Consider the following 20,869-nt stretch of genomic DNA (forward strand, 5'->3'; position numbering starts at 1 on the left):
TGTAGGTGACAAATTTGTTCAACAGACGTAAGATGTGATGAATGTAAAGACTAGGTCTTGAGTAAGTGGAAGACCTTAAAGTCGCATTTACGTAAACCGGCAAAGGATAGAGAAAGAAAGGTGACAGCTAGATGAATTAGCAAAGCTTTAGTTAGCCAGGAATCCCATCAGGATGATATTGTTGATGATGATGTCAATGTTGTTGAACCTGTTATTACTACTGACCCTGTTCCCAATTCTCAATCTATACCCACTCCTTTACCCAGTTCCCTTAATTCTAAACCCAACATCATTGCCAGTCTCGAGAGTAGGATTGATAAGAGGTTCAAATCTATTGCTGAATCTCTCACTCAGTTATCTTGTTTGTTTTTGGTGTAGGATTAGCCCGCCCACTATCAAGGGAGAGAGAAACAACTCAGCAAAGACCTGACAATTTGTTTATGCCCTATGTCCTTACGAAGGAAGGCGGGTGGGCCTCTAATTTTTAATTAATGAGTAAGTACATACAAAAAGTTATTTTATTATAAAAATATATACTTTTTGTAAATGCAACTTACCCACTAATTAAATAGCTGATTCCCACATTGACAGGTGGGATGCACTGTAAATATTAGGCAATGTAATACTTTGAGTATGGAAAATGTGCCAGCATTGGTAAAAATGCTTATTGTTCCTTACCTGTATGACAGCTGCTGCATGAAGTTACTGCTTCTGGTTGGCCCTCATCTTACTTTGTAGAGGTGTGGCAGTATAGCCAAGGGTTGCCTACTGTGAGAGTGGGAGCTTTAAGTGAAGGAATACTCTGAACGCTAATAAAGCATAACATTTTGGCCCTGGTCAGGGCACAGTACCAACACAAATATAACCAGAAAACAAATAACTTCCTACACCATATTGATTTAAAAAAACAGCAATACCCATCCTAAACACCATGACTGGCAGGTACCTAGGTACAGAGTACCGCCGGACTCCCCTATAACTAGATAACCTCTAATAAGGTGTGGGATCGTATATATCTGCCAGGTAAGTATGTATGAAACTTTATTGTATCATAACAATATCATTTTCATACATTCAACTTACCAGTCAGATATATACTTAGCTGATTGGCACCCCTCGGTGGAGGGCAAGAGACAGCTATTTACTGATTAGACAGGTAAACAACATACGTTGTAGGTAATAAATAAATAAAACCTTGGTTCCTATGTGTTTCGACGAAGGGTCGACTTCCTAGCTATTGCTAGTAGTCTGCTTCATCTCAAGAGCCTCAGCGAGGATGTGACCTATGGCTAAGAGTTCTTGTAGATCTGTCAATGGGGTCTTATCCACTTACTTGACAGAATCTAGTGGGCATTTGTCAATGGGGTCTTATCCACTTACATGACAACACACCTATGCCTACTGGCATAATTAAGGAGCACAACACCGATCCCGATCACCTGATCCTAACACGAGGGTTTGTGCTTAATTTGAAAAGAGCTATCCCCAAACTCATTTCAAATAACCCAAAGAAAATAGTATACTTATGTTAAAATAAAATTTTTTAACTCACTAGTTAAGGATCAGTGTCGGCTCCCTATCCCAGCAACCTATCCGTAGACAAGTAACCAAGAGAGAAGGATCTCTCATAGGTCAACTTGACCTCCTTCGTGCAAAGAGAAGACAACACAGAGTTGCATCCCCCGTAAATTACAGCTAATATGTCTCTCACGACATATTGTTATGGAAAGAACAAGAATTGTTAAAAGCTCGCACTTCAAGCGCTTTTAATTCTCAGCTGTTTGAAGGAATCATCAAGTTACTTAAGAAGTGCTTTAGAGATCACACTGTTCCAAAGAAGACCAGGGCTTTCTTTGAAATTGATCTCTTCTGGATGAAGCCTAGAGCCTGGCTTGCACCTGGCTGGCGCCTGGCTGACTCCTCTCCACTTGCTGGAGCTTCGAGCTTGGTAGAGTCTCGAGGATGTCTGGCGATGGCCATCGGACACTCTTATCTGTCCGATTTGTTCGCCTCTAGCGCATCTGCGCTAGGTTGGAGGCCCCCTCTTTCTCTTCATCAGACAATGACAGTGTTCCTTGAAACCTGTCTGCCTCTGGCGTTTTTTACGCCTGTTTTGGCATATGGCACCTGGTTGGCGCTACATTGTCCAAAAGTCCTGAACATCCACAATAGTTTATCAGGAGACCGGAGAAGAGTGGAAGAAGTTCTTCCACTTTGAGCTTTGGCCTCTCCGGCAAGGGGAGGTGATTGTAATCAGCTACATCCAGTAGACGATAGGATATCTAACCGTACGAGAGATAAGTCTTCCTCCGAGGAGGGTCCTTCTTGAATACTTCCGTGCTCACGAGATCTCTTCTTACATGTTGAAGGGGTGTCTCATTGCAGAATCTTCCCTATCCTTGCCCGAAGGAAGGGAAGAAGCCTGGAAGTCGAAGGAGACTCCGAGCTGAAATTGGGAGTACTCCTGATTTCTAGCTCTTTATTGTATCCCTCTGAACACCTTCTGGGAAGCATTTCGAGCCGTCATCGCATTCCAAAGACTCTGTAGGCAAACGTTTGAACCATTCTACTGTAGATGAAAACGTAAGTACCCTGCCTGGACAACGAAACCTCTATCTGAAAACATTGAATCAGGAATAGGGGGTTTTAGTTCTTTTGCCAGACATACTATGCTGGCAAGAACCCATTGCCTAATCTCCATAGAATCTGATGCGAGATTCCAATGCTCAAAAAATTCACTTGTCTTCTTGATCGTTTAGGACCAAGAGAAACAAAAAATTCCCTCATAAAAATTTCTCAAAGAAGTTTGATGAGGAGCAGTTCCATCTTGTTGGAACATAGAATCTGTGGCCACAAAAAAAAAGATCCCATTAGAAGTACATGATATCCTACTCTTGTCATATTGAGGTATCGTATATGATCCCGAAGATCTTAATCCTCTGCTATCTCCAATCCCTTTATAGAGACAGAGTATAGCCTTTTACTGCGTTCTTTGATAGCAGATATATACAAAGGTGATTCTTCCCTCTGAAAGGGAAGAAAAAACCGCTATGTGGTTCACAGAGGTATCGGAAGAGGACAGTTTCCTCATTCCCTCTAGCACGATCTGTAGCAATTCTATATCTTGTCCATGACTATAGTCATTTACCTTGAAAAATCCTCTCATCCATGTCCACTTCTGGTCAGTCTGCACGCAGACAGACTCAGAGTGGAGAGGTTGTTAAAGTCCATTTATAATAGATGCTGATAGAATATTCAGACTGTCTTGGAAAAGACTTCCAAAACATGCTGTGAGAAGAACGTGACCTCTGTGAATCCAACCTCTCTAAGGCCAAAATGAGGCATAAAGTATTATCCTCTCTTTCTTTGATGCCCTTTATCTTAAATTTTGTAAAGAATTTATAGTTTAGGGGAAAAAAAGACTAAAGTTTGTTCCCCTTTCTATAAAATAAGGATGGCGTACATTGCTACCTCTCTCGGTTCGAGGAAAAGGAAGCAGTCTACAAGAAGACTGTTCGTCTTCTACCTTGCTAAGAGATCTATGAAGAAGACTTTTCGCAGGTTCTCACAACTCTTTGCAATAAATGTTAGACATACTTTCACAGTTATTATCGTCGATCGAGAAGGTTCTCATGGACATGCAAAATCTCGCATCGAACCTCTTAAGGATCGTTACATTCCCTGTCTGTTTTCCAAATAGGTTCTCTTTGTTAACGCGAACAGGAGCGAAAAAAGAGATTCTCGATGCTCTTTGCGATATGAGTCGTGGAATTGGCCTAAGTGATTGAATGGGTAACGAAATCAGGAACGAATCTTGCCGTTATCGAGCGTGCTGTCTGAGAGGCTACTGGACTCTTAGGTTAATAACTCGCTAAAACGAGGAAATATCTTGGATGGTGCTCTTGGCTCATTGCGCCAGGCTGGTGCTTCTGGCGCAATTTTGCGCCAGGCTGGCGCTTTTTGGCGCATTGCTCCAGGTTGGCGCTTCTAGCGCTTTGCGCTAGGCTGGCGCTTTCTTCTAATTCTCTTTATGTTATGTGCCAGAACATCTTGACCATACCGTAGTCTTAAAGTTAATTCTCTACTACATCCATCTTCTCACTAAGCATGTATTCTAATAAGCCATGCTTTCGTAAGCATGAAAGCATTATATAATATAATGTTCTGCTGCGTTAGAATCCTTTAATAATGTTACCTACGGTAAACAGCATTGAAAGGTTATAATATCTTTCTTATTGAAAGCTTCTTAGCAAAAGGCAGACAATATTTTATTTATGTTAGAGCTTAACTATCCTCTCCATTCGAGACTAAGTCCATGATTGTAGGGGGAATATACGGTTAACCATTCGATCTGGTTGGAGAGAGAGATGTAACCGACTGCTTATGACCGAGAACTGGATGGTACTGTATTGGCCTTAGAATGACAGCCCGGCCGTCTCACTCGCTGCCTGGCTGCATTCATCATGAGTTGCCAGTTACTTCATTCAATGAAGGAATATAATAAAATTAATCTCGAGCCTAAGGAAGCTCTTAATAATGCAAATTTAAGCCAAACAACCTTTGTTAAATACCGAAGCTGAGTAGGTATTGTCGTAACAAACCTTTTAAGCGAAGTCCTTACCAGGAAAATCCTGTAAGGATATAGATAATTCCGTAGCGAACCACAAAGGCAACTATGGTATGCGTATATGACTTGTCATTCAGTAGTCGTATACAGCAAGTCTTGCTACTACATTCTTTCCTCTCCGATTCAGAGAGAGAATGGAAATCTTGCCCTCTTCGTTCTTTTCGTCAATAAACACGAATTAGTATTAGTCGAAAGAGATCGCAATGAAAACTCTAGGATCGAAGAGAATCCCTCAAATTTTTATTCTCTTGGATATAAGGCCATATTCTACGCCTCTATTATTTGGAAGAGCCTCTAATCAATGAATGAGAGCTCGTACGAATCTTGTTTAATTTGCAAACGATTGCCACTCTTTCTGTAAATGGTTGGTTGCATTATTTTAGAAGGGGGAAGATTTTAATATCATCTTATTAGTAATGAACTAATTTTTTCCAATAAAAAAGGTTTCTAATTCCGATCTATCTTCCATTTCCTGTCCATCAAGTTGGGAGAAGAATGAGCAACCGGAGGAGAGCGCCTGCTTTCGTAAGGTGAAGAGCTTTTAGCAGTACCGATTCTAACCTGACAAGGGCTACGGCCGCCTGTGCGACATCTTGAGTCCCCGCCAGGAAAAAAGCCGATCTTGCTCTTGCCTTTACTTGCATTAAGACTATCCTGAGAAGGGCGACGGCCGCCTGTGCGACAACTCCCGTCCTTATCAGAAGAAGGCCTCGAATGTCTTTCACCTTTCGCAGAATCAGGCTCTAACTCCATCTCCGATGAAGATCCTGGTTTATAGTTTCAGGCGCTTTGCGCCTCATTTCAGGCGCTTTGCGCCTTGTTTCAGGCGCTTTGCGCCTCGTTTCAGGCGCTTTGCGCCTCGTTTCAGGCGCTTTGCACCTCGTTTCAGGCGCTTTGCACCTCGTTTCAGGCGCTTTGCGCCTCATTTCAGGCGCTTCAGGCACTTTGCGCCTCGTTTCAGGCGCTTCAGGTGCTTTGCGCCTCGTTTCAGGCACTTCAGGCGTTCCAGGCGCTTTTCGCCTCGTTTCAGGCGCTTCAGGCGCTTTGCGCCTCATTCCAGGCGCTTCAGGAGCTTTGTGCCTCGTTTCAGGCGCCTCAAGCTCTTTGCGTCTCGTTTCAGGCGCCTCTTTAGAATCCTCTCGCCTTGTCGGCGATTTGCGCCTGGCCGCCTCGTCCGAGCTGTCAAAGACTTCTATCGGACGGGATTTCTTAACGGGAAGGAAGAGATCCTTTCTCCTGGGAGGATCCTTCTTCAAAACTTCTATTAACGAAGATATCTACTGTTGCCTTTCTCCTAGGATCTTCGTAGAGTCGTCTTCTTTCTCCGTATCCGATCTAGGGGAAGGAGGATTTAATGAATAAATGTCTTTCTTCTTCTCAGGTGGATAGCCTTCCGGAAAACTTTCCGGAACAGAATCCCAAGCTGGCGATTTCACGATCTTTTAGAAGGTCTCGACAGCTTGTGAGAACTCCACCCTATTTTCCTTTCGATGAAGACTCGGATGACGAAAAAACACTGTTTTAGGATGCCTTTCCAACGGTTATCCTTGGCAGTTTGGGACGCTACTACAGATCCTGCCGAGGGGACGCCCGACCGTTGGGGATTCTCTGAAACCTCCTTAAGACTTTCGACATTCCTTCTCCTCTGGGCTTGTGAGCTTGGAAGAGGTCTAGGCCTGAGAGCGAGACAGAGCCGATCGGAACGCACCCTCCACTATTTTGGGACGCCTTTCCAATGGCGAACTTGGCAGTCTGGGACGTTCTACAGAGTCTGCTGAGGGGACGCCTGATCGGTGGGGATTCTCTGAAACCTCCGTGCGGCTTTCGACATTCCTTCTCCTCTGGGCTTGTGAGTTTGGAAGAGGTCTAGACCTGGGAGCGAGACAGAGCCGATCAGACGCACCCTCCACTTCAATGGGGATCACTATATTCACTTCTTACCTTTTAAGAGCTCGCTTTTGAGCTACATCCATTATCTTCAAATTTGCATATATAAATTTGTAGTTTCTGTGGAGTAAGAAGGTGATGAGGATGCAACAACTACTAGTACTGCTAATACTCTAACTGCTCGTTAGCACAAACGCTATTAAAGCTTATAAAGTAAGCGTATCTAGTTATATGCTTTTCTGACTTCCTAAAGTAGGAAATTAGAGTTTAATATTTCCTCAATAAAGTTGTAACCTTTATTACATGTAATAATGAATAAATATTAACAATTCCCTTTATTGCAAACTATGTGAGTGTCTACCGATAATTTCGGTAGTTTCACTTAGTATTTTCTTCGAAATTTCGAAGCGAAATTCATTAAAAAGTTACCCCTCTTATGCCGAAGCGGTAAAAAAAAAAAATTCTCTCCCGTGTGCCGGAGGTGTTTCAGAGTGAGCGCGGAAGCGGAAAAAATATTTTTTTCAAAAAATCACAGCGCGCTTAGTTTTCAAGATTAAGAGTTCATTTTTTGCTCCTTTTTTTGTCATTGGCTGAAGTTTAGTATGCAACCATCAGAAAGGAAAAAAATTATCATTATCATATATAAATAATGCGATATATGATAGCGCACAAACGAAATTTCATATATAATTGTATTCAAATCGCGCTGTGCTCAAAACAGTTAAGGGTAACAAGTTACTTTTTTTTTCATTGTAATGTACACTAAATTGCGATCATTTTGGTATATAACACATTGTAAAACGATAAAAGCAACACAGAGAAAATATTATCACAAAATAATGCATGAATTCGTAACACGCGGACGTAAATATTTTTTTCAAAAATTCACCATAAATCTAAATATTGTCCTAGAGACTTCCAATTTCTTTCAAAATGAAGACAAATAATTGAATATTACTATACTGTAAGAGTATTAGCTTACAATTGCAGTTTTCGACCATATCTGACGAGTTAAATTTGACCGAATGTCGAATTTTTTTATATATATATTTTTTATATGCAATTATTTCGGAAATAAGAAACGCTACAACCTTCAAATATTTTTCATTTTATTCTACATGAAATTGCGCACATTTTCATATATAAAACTCTATGAAATGCCTAATATGAAATGGAGCAAATATTCCGAGAATGGTACGTACGCATTTCGGAGATTTGTGGCGTAGAATCCGCGCGCGGAGGGAAGGAAAGATTTTTTTTAAATTCACCATAAATCTAAATATTTTGCTAGAGAATTCGAATTTGTTTCAAGATGAAGATAAATGACTGAATATTACTAGACTGTAAGAGTTTTAGCTTACAATTGCGTTTTTCAACCATTTCGGTAGAGTCAAAGTTGACCGAACGTGGTTTTTTTTCTATTTATCATGATTTATATGCAAATATGTTAAAAATGAGAAAAGCTACAACCTTCAATTATTTTTTGTTGTATTCTACATTAAATTGCGCACATTTTCATATATAAAACTTTATGTAACGGCTAATTTAAAATGGTGCAAACATTACCACAATCGCAAGTATGATTTTTTCGGAAGAGTTACCGCGCGGACTTAAAGAAAATGTTATTTTTTTCATAAATTCACCATAAATCGGAATATTGTGCTAGAGACTTCCAATTTGTTGCAAAATGAAAGTAAATGCTTGAATATTACTAGAATATAAGCGTTTTAGCTTAAACTTGCGTTTTTCGACCATTTCGGTAGAGTCAAAGTTGACCGAAGGTTGAAAGTTTGGCAATTATCGTTATTTACATGAAAATATCTCAAAACTGATAAAAGCTACAATCATGAGTATTTTATTGTTGTATTCTACATAAAAATGCGCACATTTTCATATATAATACTTCATGTAACGGCTAATTTACAATGGTACAAAAATTATGTCAAAGTGACGAAATAATTTCCGAGATGTGTCACCGATACTTTTTAGTGCGGCAAGAAAGAAATTCGCGCTTGCGCGCCTGCGTAACGATTGTAAACAAAACAACACCTTGATCCGTGAACTCCCAGCATCCCCCAAGGCACGTGATTCAAAAGTTTTAGGCTGGTAGGCCTATAAGTATTTTTCCGCGAATTTAAAAAAAAACTTTTGTAAGTTGACGTAAAATACGTCCAGTCGGCATACGGGAGACAAAAAATGTCAACATAAAATACGTCCAGTCGGCGTAAGAGGGTTAATAAAAGCGTATGCCGAACCAAAGACCCAGTACTTCCCTGCAAAAGACAGCCCAGAAGATCGATGGCGATGAAACACGAAAATCAAATCAGGAGGAACCGTAAACAAATGTTTACATTCCAAACGATAGAGAAAATCTGTCCTTAGAAGGTAATAGTTCCTATTCCTGCCACCCAGCGGCGGGGCGGTAGATCACCTGACCTACCTACCTGTAGCGTGTGCCGCGAAATTCGAATTTCTATTGGGGACGACGGAGTCTATATAGCCAAGTATATATCTGACAGGTAAGTTGAATGTATGAAAATGTAGTTTCTACTTCTTTTAAGTAAAATGATGCAAACACTGACTTGCACCTCCAATAAGTGGCTTGAACAATGGAAGCTAATGAGAGATTGTGCTTAAAGGCTAAGGACGTAGCTACAGCTGTAATATCATGTGCTCTAACTTTAAAAATTGGAAAAAGTTCTTCTCCAATTTGAGTAAGTGCCTCTCTTATTACATCTCTTAAAAAAAAAAATCTTAGTTAAGGTAGAGATGGGTCTTTTACTGAGCACCACAGATTACTGGAGGTTCCTTGGATCATTATCTCTGTTCTGTGTAGATAGAACTTAAGAGCCTTACTTTCTTTGTTGTCCAACCTTAAGGTATCACACTTAGATTTTTAACATTGAAAGAACGAGGCCAGGGTTTCGCCAATGATTCGTTCTTTGCCAGGAATCCCAAAGTGTAGGAGCAATTCATGTCACCTTGCGAGAAGCCTACCCTTCTATCAGTTGCTTGAATCTCACCGATTCTCTTGGCGGTTGCTAGTGTGATCAAGAATAACATCTTCCTAGTCAAGTCTCTGAAAGACTTGAAGCGCAAGTGGGTCCTGAAAGCTATTTGAGAACCAAGTCAAGGTTCCATGACACTGAAGCAGACTTCTTAGATTTGCAAGAGTCAAAGGACTTTATGAGATTAGTAATGTCTTGATTTTTCGTGAGATCCAGGCCTCTATGTTGGAACACTGAGATGAGCATTGACCTTGTAGCCCTTAATCGTAGATGTGGATGTGGAGAAGCCTTTAGAAGTTCTCAGAAATCGCAAAAATTCTGCTATTTCTCTTATAGATATCTCAGAAATTGAGACTTTATTACTTCTGCACTAAGTGCAGGAAAATTGATTACTTGTGCTGGTAGACATCTGCAGAAGATTGACATCAGCATCTCGCCATAGATTCTGCAACTGCCATCGAAAATCCTTTAGCTCTGAACAACTTCTTGACAGTTTGAAGGCAGTCAGAGCTAGATTTGAAAGTCTGTGATGATACCGCCTGAGGTGCAGCTGTCTGAGAAGACAGGTTCTTTGAGGGAGCAGTCTCGGAAAGTCGCTGACAATTCTAGAAGTTTCAGGAACCACTTTCCTAGTGGCCAGAAGGGAGCTATCAGTACTACTGATGCATTTTGGTGAGATTTGAATTTGTTCAGGACGTCCCTTACCATCCCGAACAGAGGGAAGGCGTACAGAAGTTTGTTGGACCAGTCCTGTAGAATGGCATCCGTTGCCAATGCTAGGTGATCCGGCACTGGAAAGCAGAACAGAGGAAAGCAATGATTTTTGGAAGCCACGAAAAGATCTATTATGGGAGTCCCCTTAACTTCCAAAGTTCTTGCCAGACTGACTGATTCAGCTTCTACTCTGTCGGAATCACTTGGTCTCGTCTGCTCAATTGCTCTGCTAGGATGTTCATACGAACCTAGTTATGATGGGCATTTGATTCTACTTCACCCAACCCATTAGGTCTCTCACTGTCGTGCACTGAGAAAAGGAACGAGTCCCCACCTGTTTGGCGATGTACGTAAGAGCTGTTGTGCTGTTGTAGTACACTGCAACATTTCTCCCCGCTACTTCTGGGGCAAAACTCAGGCCCTAATAGCTGCTTTCAGGTCTTTGACAATTATGTGGTCTCTCAACAGTTCTTCTGACCACTTTCCTGATACTTCCTTGTTCTCGAATTGAGCTCCCCATCCTAGGCCCGACGCATCCGAGTGGAAGCTGAGGTCTGGGCTCCAAACTAACAGCTACTTTCCTTCCAACAACATGTCTTCTGACTTCCACCAAAGCAGGTGTTGTTTGATCTCCGGAGAAATAGGAATGACGAAAGAGTCCGGATATTTCTTCCTGTCCCAGCTGGCCTTGAGGTAGAATTGCAGAACTCCTATGTGGAGTTTTGCAAGGGAAACAAAATATTCTATGGAAGCTAATGTTCCGAGCAGACTCATCCATTTGTTCACTGTGCAAGAGCGAAAAGATATGAATTCTTTTATTGTCTTGAGTCAGCATTCCACTCTTTTAGGGGATGGAAAAGCCTGAAAAACTCGAGTTCAGGGTCATCCCCAAATATACTATTGTCTGAGACGGGACCAGTTGAGACTTCTGCAAGTTTATTAAAAGACCCAATTCTTGGGCTAAATGAAGTCTTTTGTGAAGGTTTCCTCCATGATCCTTCAATGTTGATCGAAGGAGCCAAATACAGGGCGACGTTGATCCCCATCAGATAAAGCCAACCTGTTAGGGGAGCTAGAACGCATGTGCAGACTTGGCAGTCAACAGTTCGAAGCACAGAGCTCGAAACTGGAAGACTCGCTCCTGGAACACAAACCTTATATACTATTTCCTTGATGAGGGATGAATGGGGACGTGGAAATGTGGGTCCTGCATATCTATCGAAACCATCCAATCACCCTGACGAATGGATACCAGAATGGAATGGTTGGTTTCCATTCTGAATTTCATTTTCTGAATAAAGGAATTTAAAGCACTCACGTCCAGGACCAGTCTTCATCCTCCCGAGGCCTTTGGTACGACAAACAAGTGATTGTAGAACCCCTCCAATGACTCGTCTTTTACATGTTCTATTACATTCTTGGAAGTAAGCATGGAAACTTCCTCTGAGAAGGCCAAAATCTAATAAGTGCGGAAACTTCCTATCAGAGGGCCAAAAACTTCTCTGAGTTTTGGAATATGCCATCAAGGTGATGGGACTCTTAACTGAAGGAGGTTTTTCCCTGAAAGGGATGGAATAGCCTTCTTTTAGGACTTGAACAATCCACTGTTCTGCACCTCTTTCTTCCCACCTTTCCCAAAACAGGTGAGTCTGGCTCCCACTGGAGCACGGAGGACACGCAAATCACTTTTTGGTCACTGGTTTGAAGGACGATTCTTAATTCACTTACTTGTGAAATGCTGTTACAGACCGAGGTCCACTATAGGTTCGTTAATATAACAAAACAAAAAGGATTCAACACCAACAGTTGAAACTGGGGATACGAATATAGAAAGAAACACAAACAGAACAAGTTTATTTACAAGCTTACTAACAAAGATAAATGCAGAATGGTTTCTCCTATTTACATAACAGAAATAAAATCTTACGGTATGTGAACTGGGGAAACAATGCTGTAATGAAATACTTGCTGGCCAGTTTTGCAGCTGTCGAAAATCAATGCTCGAAGCGACGGCTTCACAAAGGAGAACTATAACTTCAGACGTCTTCTTGATCCCGTACTGCAGAAAACAATGTCTATTCTTGCTCAACGTCGGAATATCTCTCTCGCTCTCTAACTGGACAACTTGACTTATCCGATCCCACTCTCGTGCACCTTTTTCCTCTCTTATCCTTCGTCTGTTCCTTCTTCTCTTCTCTCTCTCTGATGATCTGATTTCTCAACTCCCTCAGAACATATATATATATATACAGCGATCTGGGGTGTGGCTGAAGGGGGCGGAGCATAACAGCGAACGTCACAGACTCCCAAGCCGACAGGAACATTTTAGAAGGATCTAGGCGAACAGTTACATCATAATAAATGGCGTTTCTAACGACACGTCGGCGCCTGTTGAGTTCCATATCCCACCTGGCGATTCTAGAATAATCATGAGAACAGGCACCTCCAACACGTGTGCAAATGCCTCCTTGTTGCAGACCTACTCGAAGAAAATTTATTTTTATTTCCTTTAACTTATCATTTGTATCTGTGAAGCGATTACCATGACAAATGCACTGTAGGTCTAATTCTGGAAGATCTCGCTATTCCTCCACAAACGGGTTTTTTTGTGCTGGAGTTTCCAATCTAGAGGATAAGACAGGAGGTACTTCAGGTTGCTTGGAAGCCTGAGTTACAAGATCCTGTGTGGACTTTTTGTGCAGGGACAAAGCAATATTGTGGGAACAGAAAATCCTTGACTACGGGAAAGAACAAAAAGAATGGACTTCTGAGTAGAAGTGACTCCCTTTGTAGTGAGAGACCCATAGCTCTCTCTTTTCCAGGACTCCCAAAGTAAAAAGGGAGATTAACTCATGAGCACTGTCTCCGACTCCCTTGTCTAAGCAGGAAAGAATGTTAAGCAAATACGCCACAAATTCTGGAGGAAGTCTTTTTGGCGAGAGTGCCTACTACCCAGTCCATAAAACTACTTACTTCAAAAACCTTAAACAGGTTATGTAATTAGTGGTCTATTTCTGCTGAAAAAACATCACTTTAGCAGTGGAAAAGGCCAATCTCCTAGCAGGATCAATGAGTGCCAAGAAGTCCCCTTGGGCGGAGGCAGCCACATCCAAAGTGGACACTTCTCCCATGGCATAACAAAAATATCTTCTTTGACATACTCTTGCTGGAGGAAAATCAAAGAAGGCCTTCACTTGCTCTCTGCATCAAAAGCTAAGTGTTTGCTTCTCTAATAGCCCTCTTAGCAGACGTAGAATGTACCATCCTTGGAAGACGTTTACTCTGATGCAGAGTTTGGCCACTCATCATAAAAGTAAGACTATGGAGAAGCAGGAGCTGCTGGAGAAAAAAAAAAGTAAGGTATGTCTGAAGGAGGAAGCAACTTGTATGCTGTGGAAGGCGAGTCCTCTTCTGCTTCCTAGAAGCTTCTTCCTCTGCTGAAACAATGGGAGACAAAATTTAATCTGAAGTTGTGTGAGGTGTGAAGTCGTGGGAGGTGCAGCGTCTAAAGTCGGGCGAGGTGCAGTGTGCAAAGTTAGACGAGGTGCAGCCGTAGGTTTCTTCAAAAAGCCGTAAATGTCGTCCTACATCTTAATCGGATCCAGGGAAGAACCTACCATCAACGACACAGACTGAGGGCGCTTATTTGCGGAAGTAGAAGGAGCAAGCGCAACAGGTAACTCAATAACCTCTGGTGGAGCACATGCCATGGGCTGTACAGGAAACTCCTGAGATAAGGAACTAATGAGTGCTGCTGGGTGCTTTGATGCTGAGAAGTGTTTGGGCACTAATGGGTTCTCGACAGGAACAAAATGTAAAGGTGTAATTGGGGGTTCACGAGGTTTAAGGGTATCAGCAGCCTGTAATTTTGGTGATATTGCCTCAAATTTGTGAAAATGAGTTATCGTCATATTTCCACAGATCTGGGTCCGGGCCATTGTTATGCATAAGATATGTATTGACACGAAGCCTTTTAAACGGTTTAAAGGCCAATTTAAAGGCCACACCCAAGTAGATAATTAAAGGTCTGGTTACGGCTGGTTTTACTATTTCTATTTGCATTAATTCTTCAAGTATTTTATTTCTTTTCATTGCATTTTGTTTTTTATGCCGTGTTTTCCTGATAGAGATAGCAACTCTTCCCATGACTGAGTAATGCGAGCCAGTTGTTCCAAGAGAGAATTTTTAGATTTGTTCTATGTAATCATTTATTTGTTATTTTCAATCAATTTCAACACTTCCTCGGAATTTTGGACATCAATTGTGTATTATATATATTACCAACATGCCAAAAAATAAGTTTAGTAAGCGAAGAGAAGCAAGCTCTCGCAATATCAAAACTTATCTTGAAGCTAAAAATATAGACACAGCTACTGTTGTGGCTTCTCCAAGTATTTCCTATTACGAAGCTCCAAGCAAAATCTATTATTCCCTTGTACAAATATATCAAGATGATTATGATGATGGCACCTACGAGTTTGTTTTGAAGTTATCTGATGATTAGGACGGGGAGGAGGAAGAGAATGGGCATTTTCAAGATGTAATTGCTATCCCTGACGTAGCAGGTGATGTCAGTGTTTTATCAGGTGCCTTCAAATGAAAGAGAAGACCAAGAAACGAATGTCTGCTATGCATTCAAAAAAGCAAAACAAGCGAATAACATCAAAAGGTGGATATGAAGGAGGGGCTCATTAGCCTCCTAAAAACCTGGCAGCACAAGAGTAGAATGGCGTTCTATGATAACTCCCCAAAAATAATATAAACAATTTTCTTTAAGTGATATATGTTTTTTTTAGAGGGAATAATATCTCTTATAAAAGAGAGGGGAACAGGTGCCATGTAGGGTTTTCCCAGAAACTTTATATGCTTCAAAAAGCAAAATATGTAAATAGTTAGCAAAACTTTAACTGCAGTTTTCTCCACACACACATTTCCTACATTCAAATTCCGAAAACTCCCTTATTTATGAATGGATTTTAATCATCTAAAAAGCAATTTGAATAAAGATAGTGAGAGAACACATCGGCAAATTTATTTTTCTTTTTTCTCTCAAAAAAAAAGTTTTACCAAGATTTAATATATAATTTTATGGTATTTTTTAATGCATTTTTGAAAATATTTTTTTAAATAGCATACATCACATAGCTTTTTGATTTTTCTGTTTTATTTGATAAGAATTAAACTTTCTGCTATTACCTTTTTTTTTTATTCAATGATAAATAAGAGAGATGTACTTTAAAAAACAAAAAATATTATTTTTAAAAGAAAAATATTTGTTAAAAAAAGTTTTCATCCAATTCACCTGAAATTGTGTGTGCATCTTTGGTCAAACTAGAGGTAACACCTGTGGAAATTTGAACACTGTCGCTCAAAATTAATCCCCGACCCCGCCGATACCCTTAACAAAAGCAGGCGCCGATGGACTGTGCCAGACATGCTAGCCCTCTTACGTCTATCGATAGAAGTTCTCTTAGCTTCTTTGAAAGTCTACTCTTTCCTTGCAAACAGAAGAAAAATGTTCCGGAGAATCCCAGAAACTGCAAGAAGGTTGATCCTGCGCTGGAGGGATGGTTTTAGACTTCTTTGAAGGCACCTGAGAGGAAGCGGGCATTTCCGACTATGGCCTTTTCAGCAGCCTAGACTTGTCCTTAGCTCACCATGGCTCCTAATCTCCGGGCTGGAAGCTTCAGAGCTTAATGAAAGTTTCGACACTTCCTTAAAGATGCCTTTCCAATGGCTGTCTGAGACACCCTGGGAAGTCGTAACAGGTGCGTCGGAGGGGCTGACTACTTGTGGTCAGACCCCACTGACCTCCCTTGGGCTTCCAGTATTGCTTCTCCAACATTCAGGGGAGTGTGCCACATGACCTTTGTCTAGGAGAGTCAGCAGGATGGATAGCCAGCTCCTCCACTAACACCACTTACACTATCAACACCTTGTTTACTTACCTTCTTCATGAGGGCTTTGAATGAAGAACTTAACTGAGCCCAAGATTCTAAAATAATACTAAATTAATGGCCAAACTTCGACTCCAACTTCAACTCTAATTCAGCAATGGCATTGGGGGCATCAACGAGGGAGTTAGGTAATGGCTGAGGTGTTAAAACTGGAAGGAATAGGAGACATCACAGGTATAGAAACAGGTAGGTCAAAATTACTATCCTGACTAGCATTCGTCTTGTCATGTCCAAGACTAGCCTTTCTCTTCCTATCCCTTTCTAGCTTATTTAAATTCTCAAATAAAAAAGAAGAAAAATTTCAGTCCAAACGTGAGGAAAAAGTCTTTAAACAAAATTCTAAGTGAAAAGCTAGCAACAGTAATCTGTACTTCACCATTTAGCAAACAACAGGTAACCGACAGGAATTTCAAACTATCAGCTGCGGATGGACAACCGTCGTTAACTGGCATAAACAAGTTGTTGGGTCTTTGCCATGCCAAGTCGTTCCTCTCTCCCCTGATAGTGGGTGGGGCTATCCCTACACCAAATGCTAAAAAGAACCGCTACCATGGATTTCAAATTTTAGCCGCCATTATAGTTAGAAACTATAGCCATTTAATTACTGGGTAAGTTGCATATACAAAACTGGTATTTTTTGCCCTTGCCCAATTGACTGAATCACTAACATGTCAGAAAATCCCACTGTTCACCTGTGCATATTTTATACACTACATTTTTATTCTGTTCTATTCTGTTTTATGATGATTTTCCAGTTTGACCAATATAAAAGTAGTCACAGAACTTATATACATGGGATTTAATAGACTACACATCTTTTAGTGCTGTCAGGAGTTTTTGTAAGTGCAAGTTTCATTGCATTATTGTTTTTAAATGCTACATTAATTTCAAAGTTCTTAAGTACATGGGAATACCTTCGGGATCATTACTATATGGTAATACCATTACTTTTTAAAATTTCTTGTTATATTTTTGTACAAGCTTCCTCAGCCGGTTTGCACAGTTTATGCTTATTCCATACAAATGTTCACATTCTGAAAAAACAGCTAAGGTTTTTTAACTACAATCTTACACCACATCTCCAGATTATACTCATATGTCCACCTTTGTTATCATATGCTAAGAAGGTCACTGTATATACATTAGCATTATTATATTAATAAGCGTCCAGTGTTCCCCCAATATTCGCGGGGGATGCATACCAGATCCCTTGCAGATAGCTAGAATCCGCCAATAGATGAAGCCCCTTAAACCCAATAAAAACGTTTATATCTGGTTTTTTATAATAGTTTTATCACAAAGTGCATTTTCTGATGAAATTTATGAAAAAAGACACAGGAATTTATGAATATTCCTTACAGCAAAATACTGCGAATACATGAATTTCCCGCAAATAATGGGTAGATATGGTTCATAGAGAAATCCGCAAATACGTGAGCCCACGAATGCCATTAACGTGAATACAGGGGTTCGCTGTATTACTGAAATAATTCAACATTCACTTGGAAGAAACCACATTTACTTACAATCAAACAATTCCATTCCAAGTGACAAAAGAGGAAACTGGGAAGAAAAAATAACAAAGGCATTACCAACAAAATAACAAAGATTACCAAAATAATAACAAAGGCATTACCGAATAACTAAATACTTATGTACTATAATACAAAAAAAACTAGGGCGTTGGTGCATAGCACTTTCAAGTAGTACATGAAATGCTAGAGCCATGAGCATCAGCATCTAAACAAGTACAATAAATATCATTCAACAAAACTTTTGGTACTGGCAAGATGACGCGGAGACATCCTACTGATGCTGCGTAAAGTGGTTAACACAATAGTTCATGGAACACAAGTAGTACTAAAGTGCTACTGGCTGATATCAAAATAGGATATTTTTCTGCAGTAACCAATATCATATTTACTACATATTACCAATGGCAGGACATAGAAAACCACCACCTCTAGGAATCTTATCTAAAGGTAGCGGATCCCTGGAGGCTTCTGACATTCATAGTAGAACACTTTCCCCACCATGATACAGCAAACTGTCTGAGGCATATGGTATTAATACAGTTTACAGCAAACATAAATCCTCATGAAAAAATATTAAGTGTTCTGGCAGCATTATATAGGAAATAAAACAATGTAACTATAAAAGCAAAGCCTGGAATTATAAGTATAACACCAAGTAGTAGTACTTGAAATGGCCAGAATCCCCAAATACAGCAATACTTATGCAGAATCATGGAGCTGGGGTATGGTATGTTCGTTAGTTTGTATGGTGTTTTTACGTTGCATGGAACCAGTGGTTATTCAGCAACGGCACCAACGGCTTTACGTGACTTCCGAACCACGTCGAGAGTGAACTTCTATCACCAGAAATACACGTCTCTCATCCTCAGTGGAATGGTCGAGAATTGAACTCGCGGCCACTGAGGTGGCAGGTGAAGACCATACCAACCACACCACTGAGATCAGCTATTATTTCCATGTACACTAAGGGCAGATTACATTACTCTATGTAATAGTACTATCTAAATAAATATTACAGATTACAAAACAAACTTCATGTGTACTATATCATACAGCAGACAATATCACTGACATGATATATTTACTAAAATATTCAAATGGTACAGTTAGTCATGAATTACCACTAACGGCCCTCAAAACACTTTAGTATTGCATTTGAAGTAGTATATGATCCTTTAAAACTTAACTTCTCTGGATATAATGTTAGAAGTTGAAGTAATTTTTGCAACGTCATTAACAGCAGGCTCATATCATATACATACCTAATTCAGTGTATATTACAATGGAGTGATAAAAAAAGTGCTACACTTACCAGTAGACAGTTCTTGTTAATGTAGTCCAGCTCTGCAATCTGAAAGGAAGAGATATTGTTATTTAAAACTATTAAAGATTAAAGATGGGGCCTAGTTAAACTATTGTATGTACGTACAGTCATTCCATTTCATTATCTAAAGACTATACGTACTGTATACTAGTACACATGCCTTTTACTAAATATTAGAAATTATTCATTATCATATTGTACGTATTGAAATTTACCTCCAAACTAATAGAGTACATCTCATGAACTTACTTTAAAAAAACTGTTATGTACCTATTCACTTTAAAAATCTCAGTTCCAGAGTAGGGGTGGTTATTTTGCTGTTTTTGTTCAATAATGTAAAAATTCAATTTTTTTCAGATCTCTGTCATTATATGAGAGTATGTGTCATGCCATTGCCAAGAAAGCCATATTAAATAAAGTCAGAGCTGCTATCGGTTTCAATCGAGCTGATTATTTTGTTACAGGTATGTTTTTGTATTAAGTGCAATGTAGTGGTGTATTGATGCTTGATTCTTTGCTGTACTGTACCACTGTGTGCTCAATTAAATGAAATAGTATGACAAATTTTTAATCAATTTGTATTTTTCATAGCTTACAAACCTGAGGTCTTAACAATAGGATAATCTTCTTACACCAGCTGGAAAACGATTAAAAACAATCAAAGATTGTAAAGCAAGGAATCTGTGGCATCTGGCAACTCGTGTGTATACAAGGTGGAAGCTGGTCAACGACCAAGCATAGAACCCTGTGATGCTTCAGTCTTTCTCCAACCCAGGAAAAGAGAGAGGCGGCTAGAGGTGGGCTAAAAAAAAAAAAAAAAAAAAAGTCTGCGGCACCTAGGTCTTAGATGACGAGTCCCCTATAGATAGCATCGCAGTGATCCGACTGGGCAAAGCAAGAGTTCTTGTGGATCGTTGTCCACAAAGTCATTCAGTGAGGGAATGGAAAATGAGGCAAATCTGTCATCATGCACCGAGGGATTCTGCGTCTTAGCCACAAATTCCGGGACAAATTCGAAAGCTACAGACCCCCAACCCCTGGTGTGTTTTAACATCATACCTTAGGAGGTCATGAAGCTCCCCAACTCTTTTCAAAGAAGCCAAGGCCAACAGGAAAACTGTCTTTAGAGTCAGATCCCTGTCTGATTGACCGATGTAGGGGCATGAATGGAGCTCGAATGAGACTTCCCAGGACTAGAGAAAGATCACATGCAAGAGGCTTGAGTTCTCCTGGAGAAGAGGACTGTTCGAAACTCCTGAACAACATGGAGATTTCCCCAGATGAAGAGATGTCCATGCCCTTCAGTGCAAAACCAAGCCCAAGGCCTCTCTGTAACCTCTGATAGCCAAAACAGAAAGACCTTTCTCAACCCTGAGGATGATCAGAAAATCTGCCATCCATTAAATAGAACAGAATTTCTGAGTGGAGAGAAACCTTGTTGATGACACCAATCACAGTAGACTGCCAATTACCCCTGGTGAACTGCTGATGAAGACTTCCTGAGATAGCCGGACATCTGGCCTGCAGCCATTTGGGAAAACCCTCTTGCTCGGAGGAGATACTTGATAATCTCCAGCCATGAACAGACAGGGACACCACTGATTGGCGAAACCTTTCCACATGAGGTTGGCAAAGGAGTTGTCACCATGGGGGAATCTCTCTTGGAACTTCTGACAGAAGAGACAGAAGGTCCGGAAACTACTCCGCTTGAGGCCACAGAGGAGCCACCAAGGTCATCCTGAGATTTTGAGAACTCATTGCAGGCAGTTCCCAGCTTACGACGGGTTCGGCTTACGACGTTCCGAGGTTACAATGCT

The 20,869-nt window shown here is 40.5% G+C and overlaps 1 protein-coding gene and 1 long non-coding RNA gene across 4 annotated transcripts in view; one reads left to right on the plus strand and one right to left on the minus strand.

Annotated features, from left to right (window-relative positions):
* The window catches only part of LOC135205648 (uncharacterized), a 301,866-nt gene that overhangs the window by 141,968 nt on the left and 139,029 nt on the right, over nt 1-20,869 (minus strand). The window contains exon 2 of the long non-coding RNA XR_010312572.1: nt 19,041-19,079. This is a non-coding gene — a long non-coding RNA (uncharacterized LOC135205648). The remainder of the gene's footprint in view (nt 1-19,040; nt 19,080-20,869) is intronic.
* The window catches only part of LOC135205646 (long-chain-fatty-acid--CoA ligase ACSBG2-like), a 97,732-nt gene that overhangs the window by 46,680 nt on the left and 30,183 nt on the right, over nt 1-20,869 (plus strand). For all 3 annotated transcript variants that reach the window (XM_064236469.1, XM_064236468.1, XM_064236467.1), the window contains exon 9: nt 19,410-19,516. In XM_064236469.1, coding sequence (XP_064092539.1) covers nt 19,410-19,516 — 107 coding nt within the window. The remainder of the gene's footprint in view (nt 1-19,409; nt 19,517-20,869) is intronic.

The sequence above is a fragment of the Macrobrachium nipponense genome, chromosome 24 (genome assembly GCF_015104395.2).
Source record: "Macrobrachium nipponense isolate FS-2020 chromosome 24, ASM1510439v2, whole genome shotgun sequence".
NCBI classification, from domain to species: Eukaryota; Metazoa; Arthropoda; class Malacostraca; order Decapoda; family Palaemonidae; genus Macrobrachium; species Macrobrachium nipponense.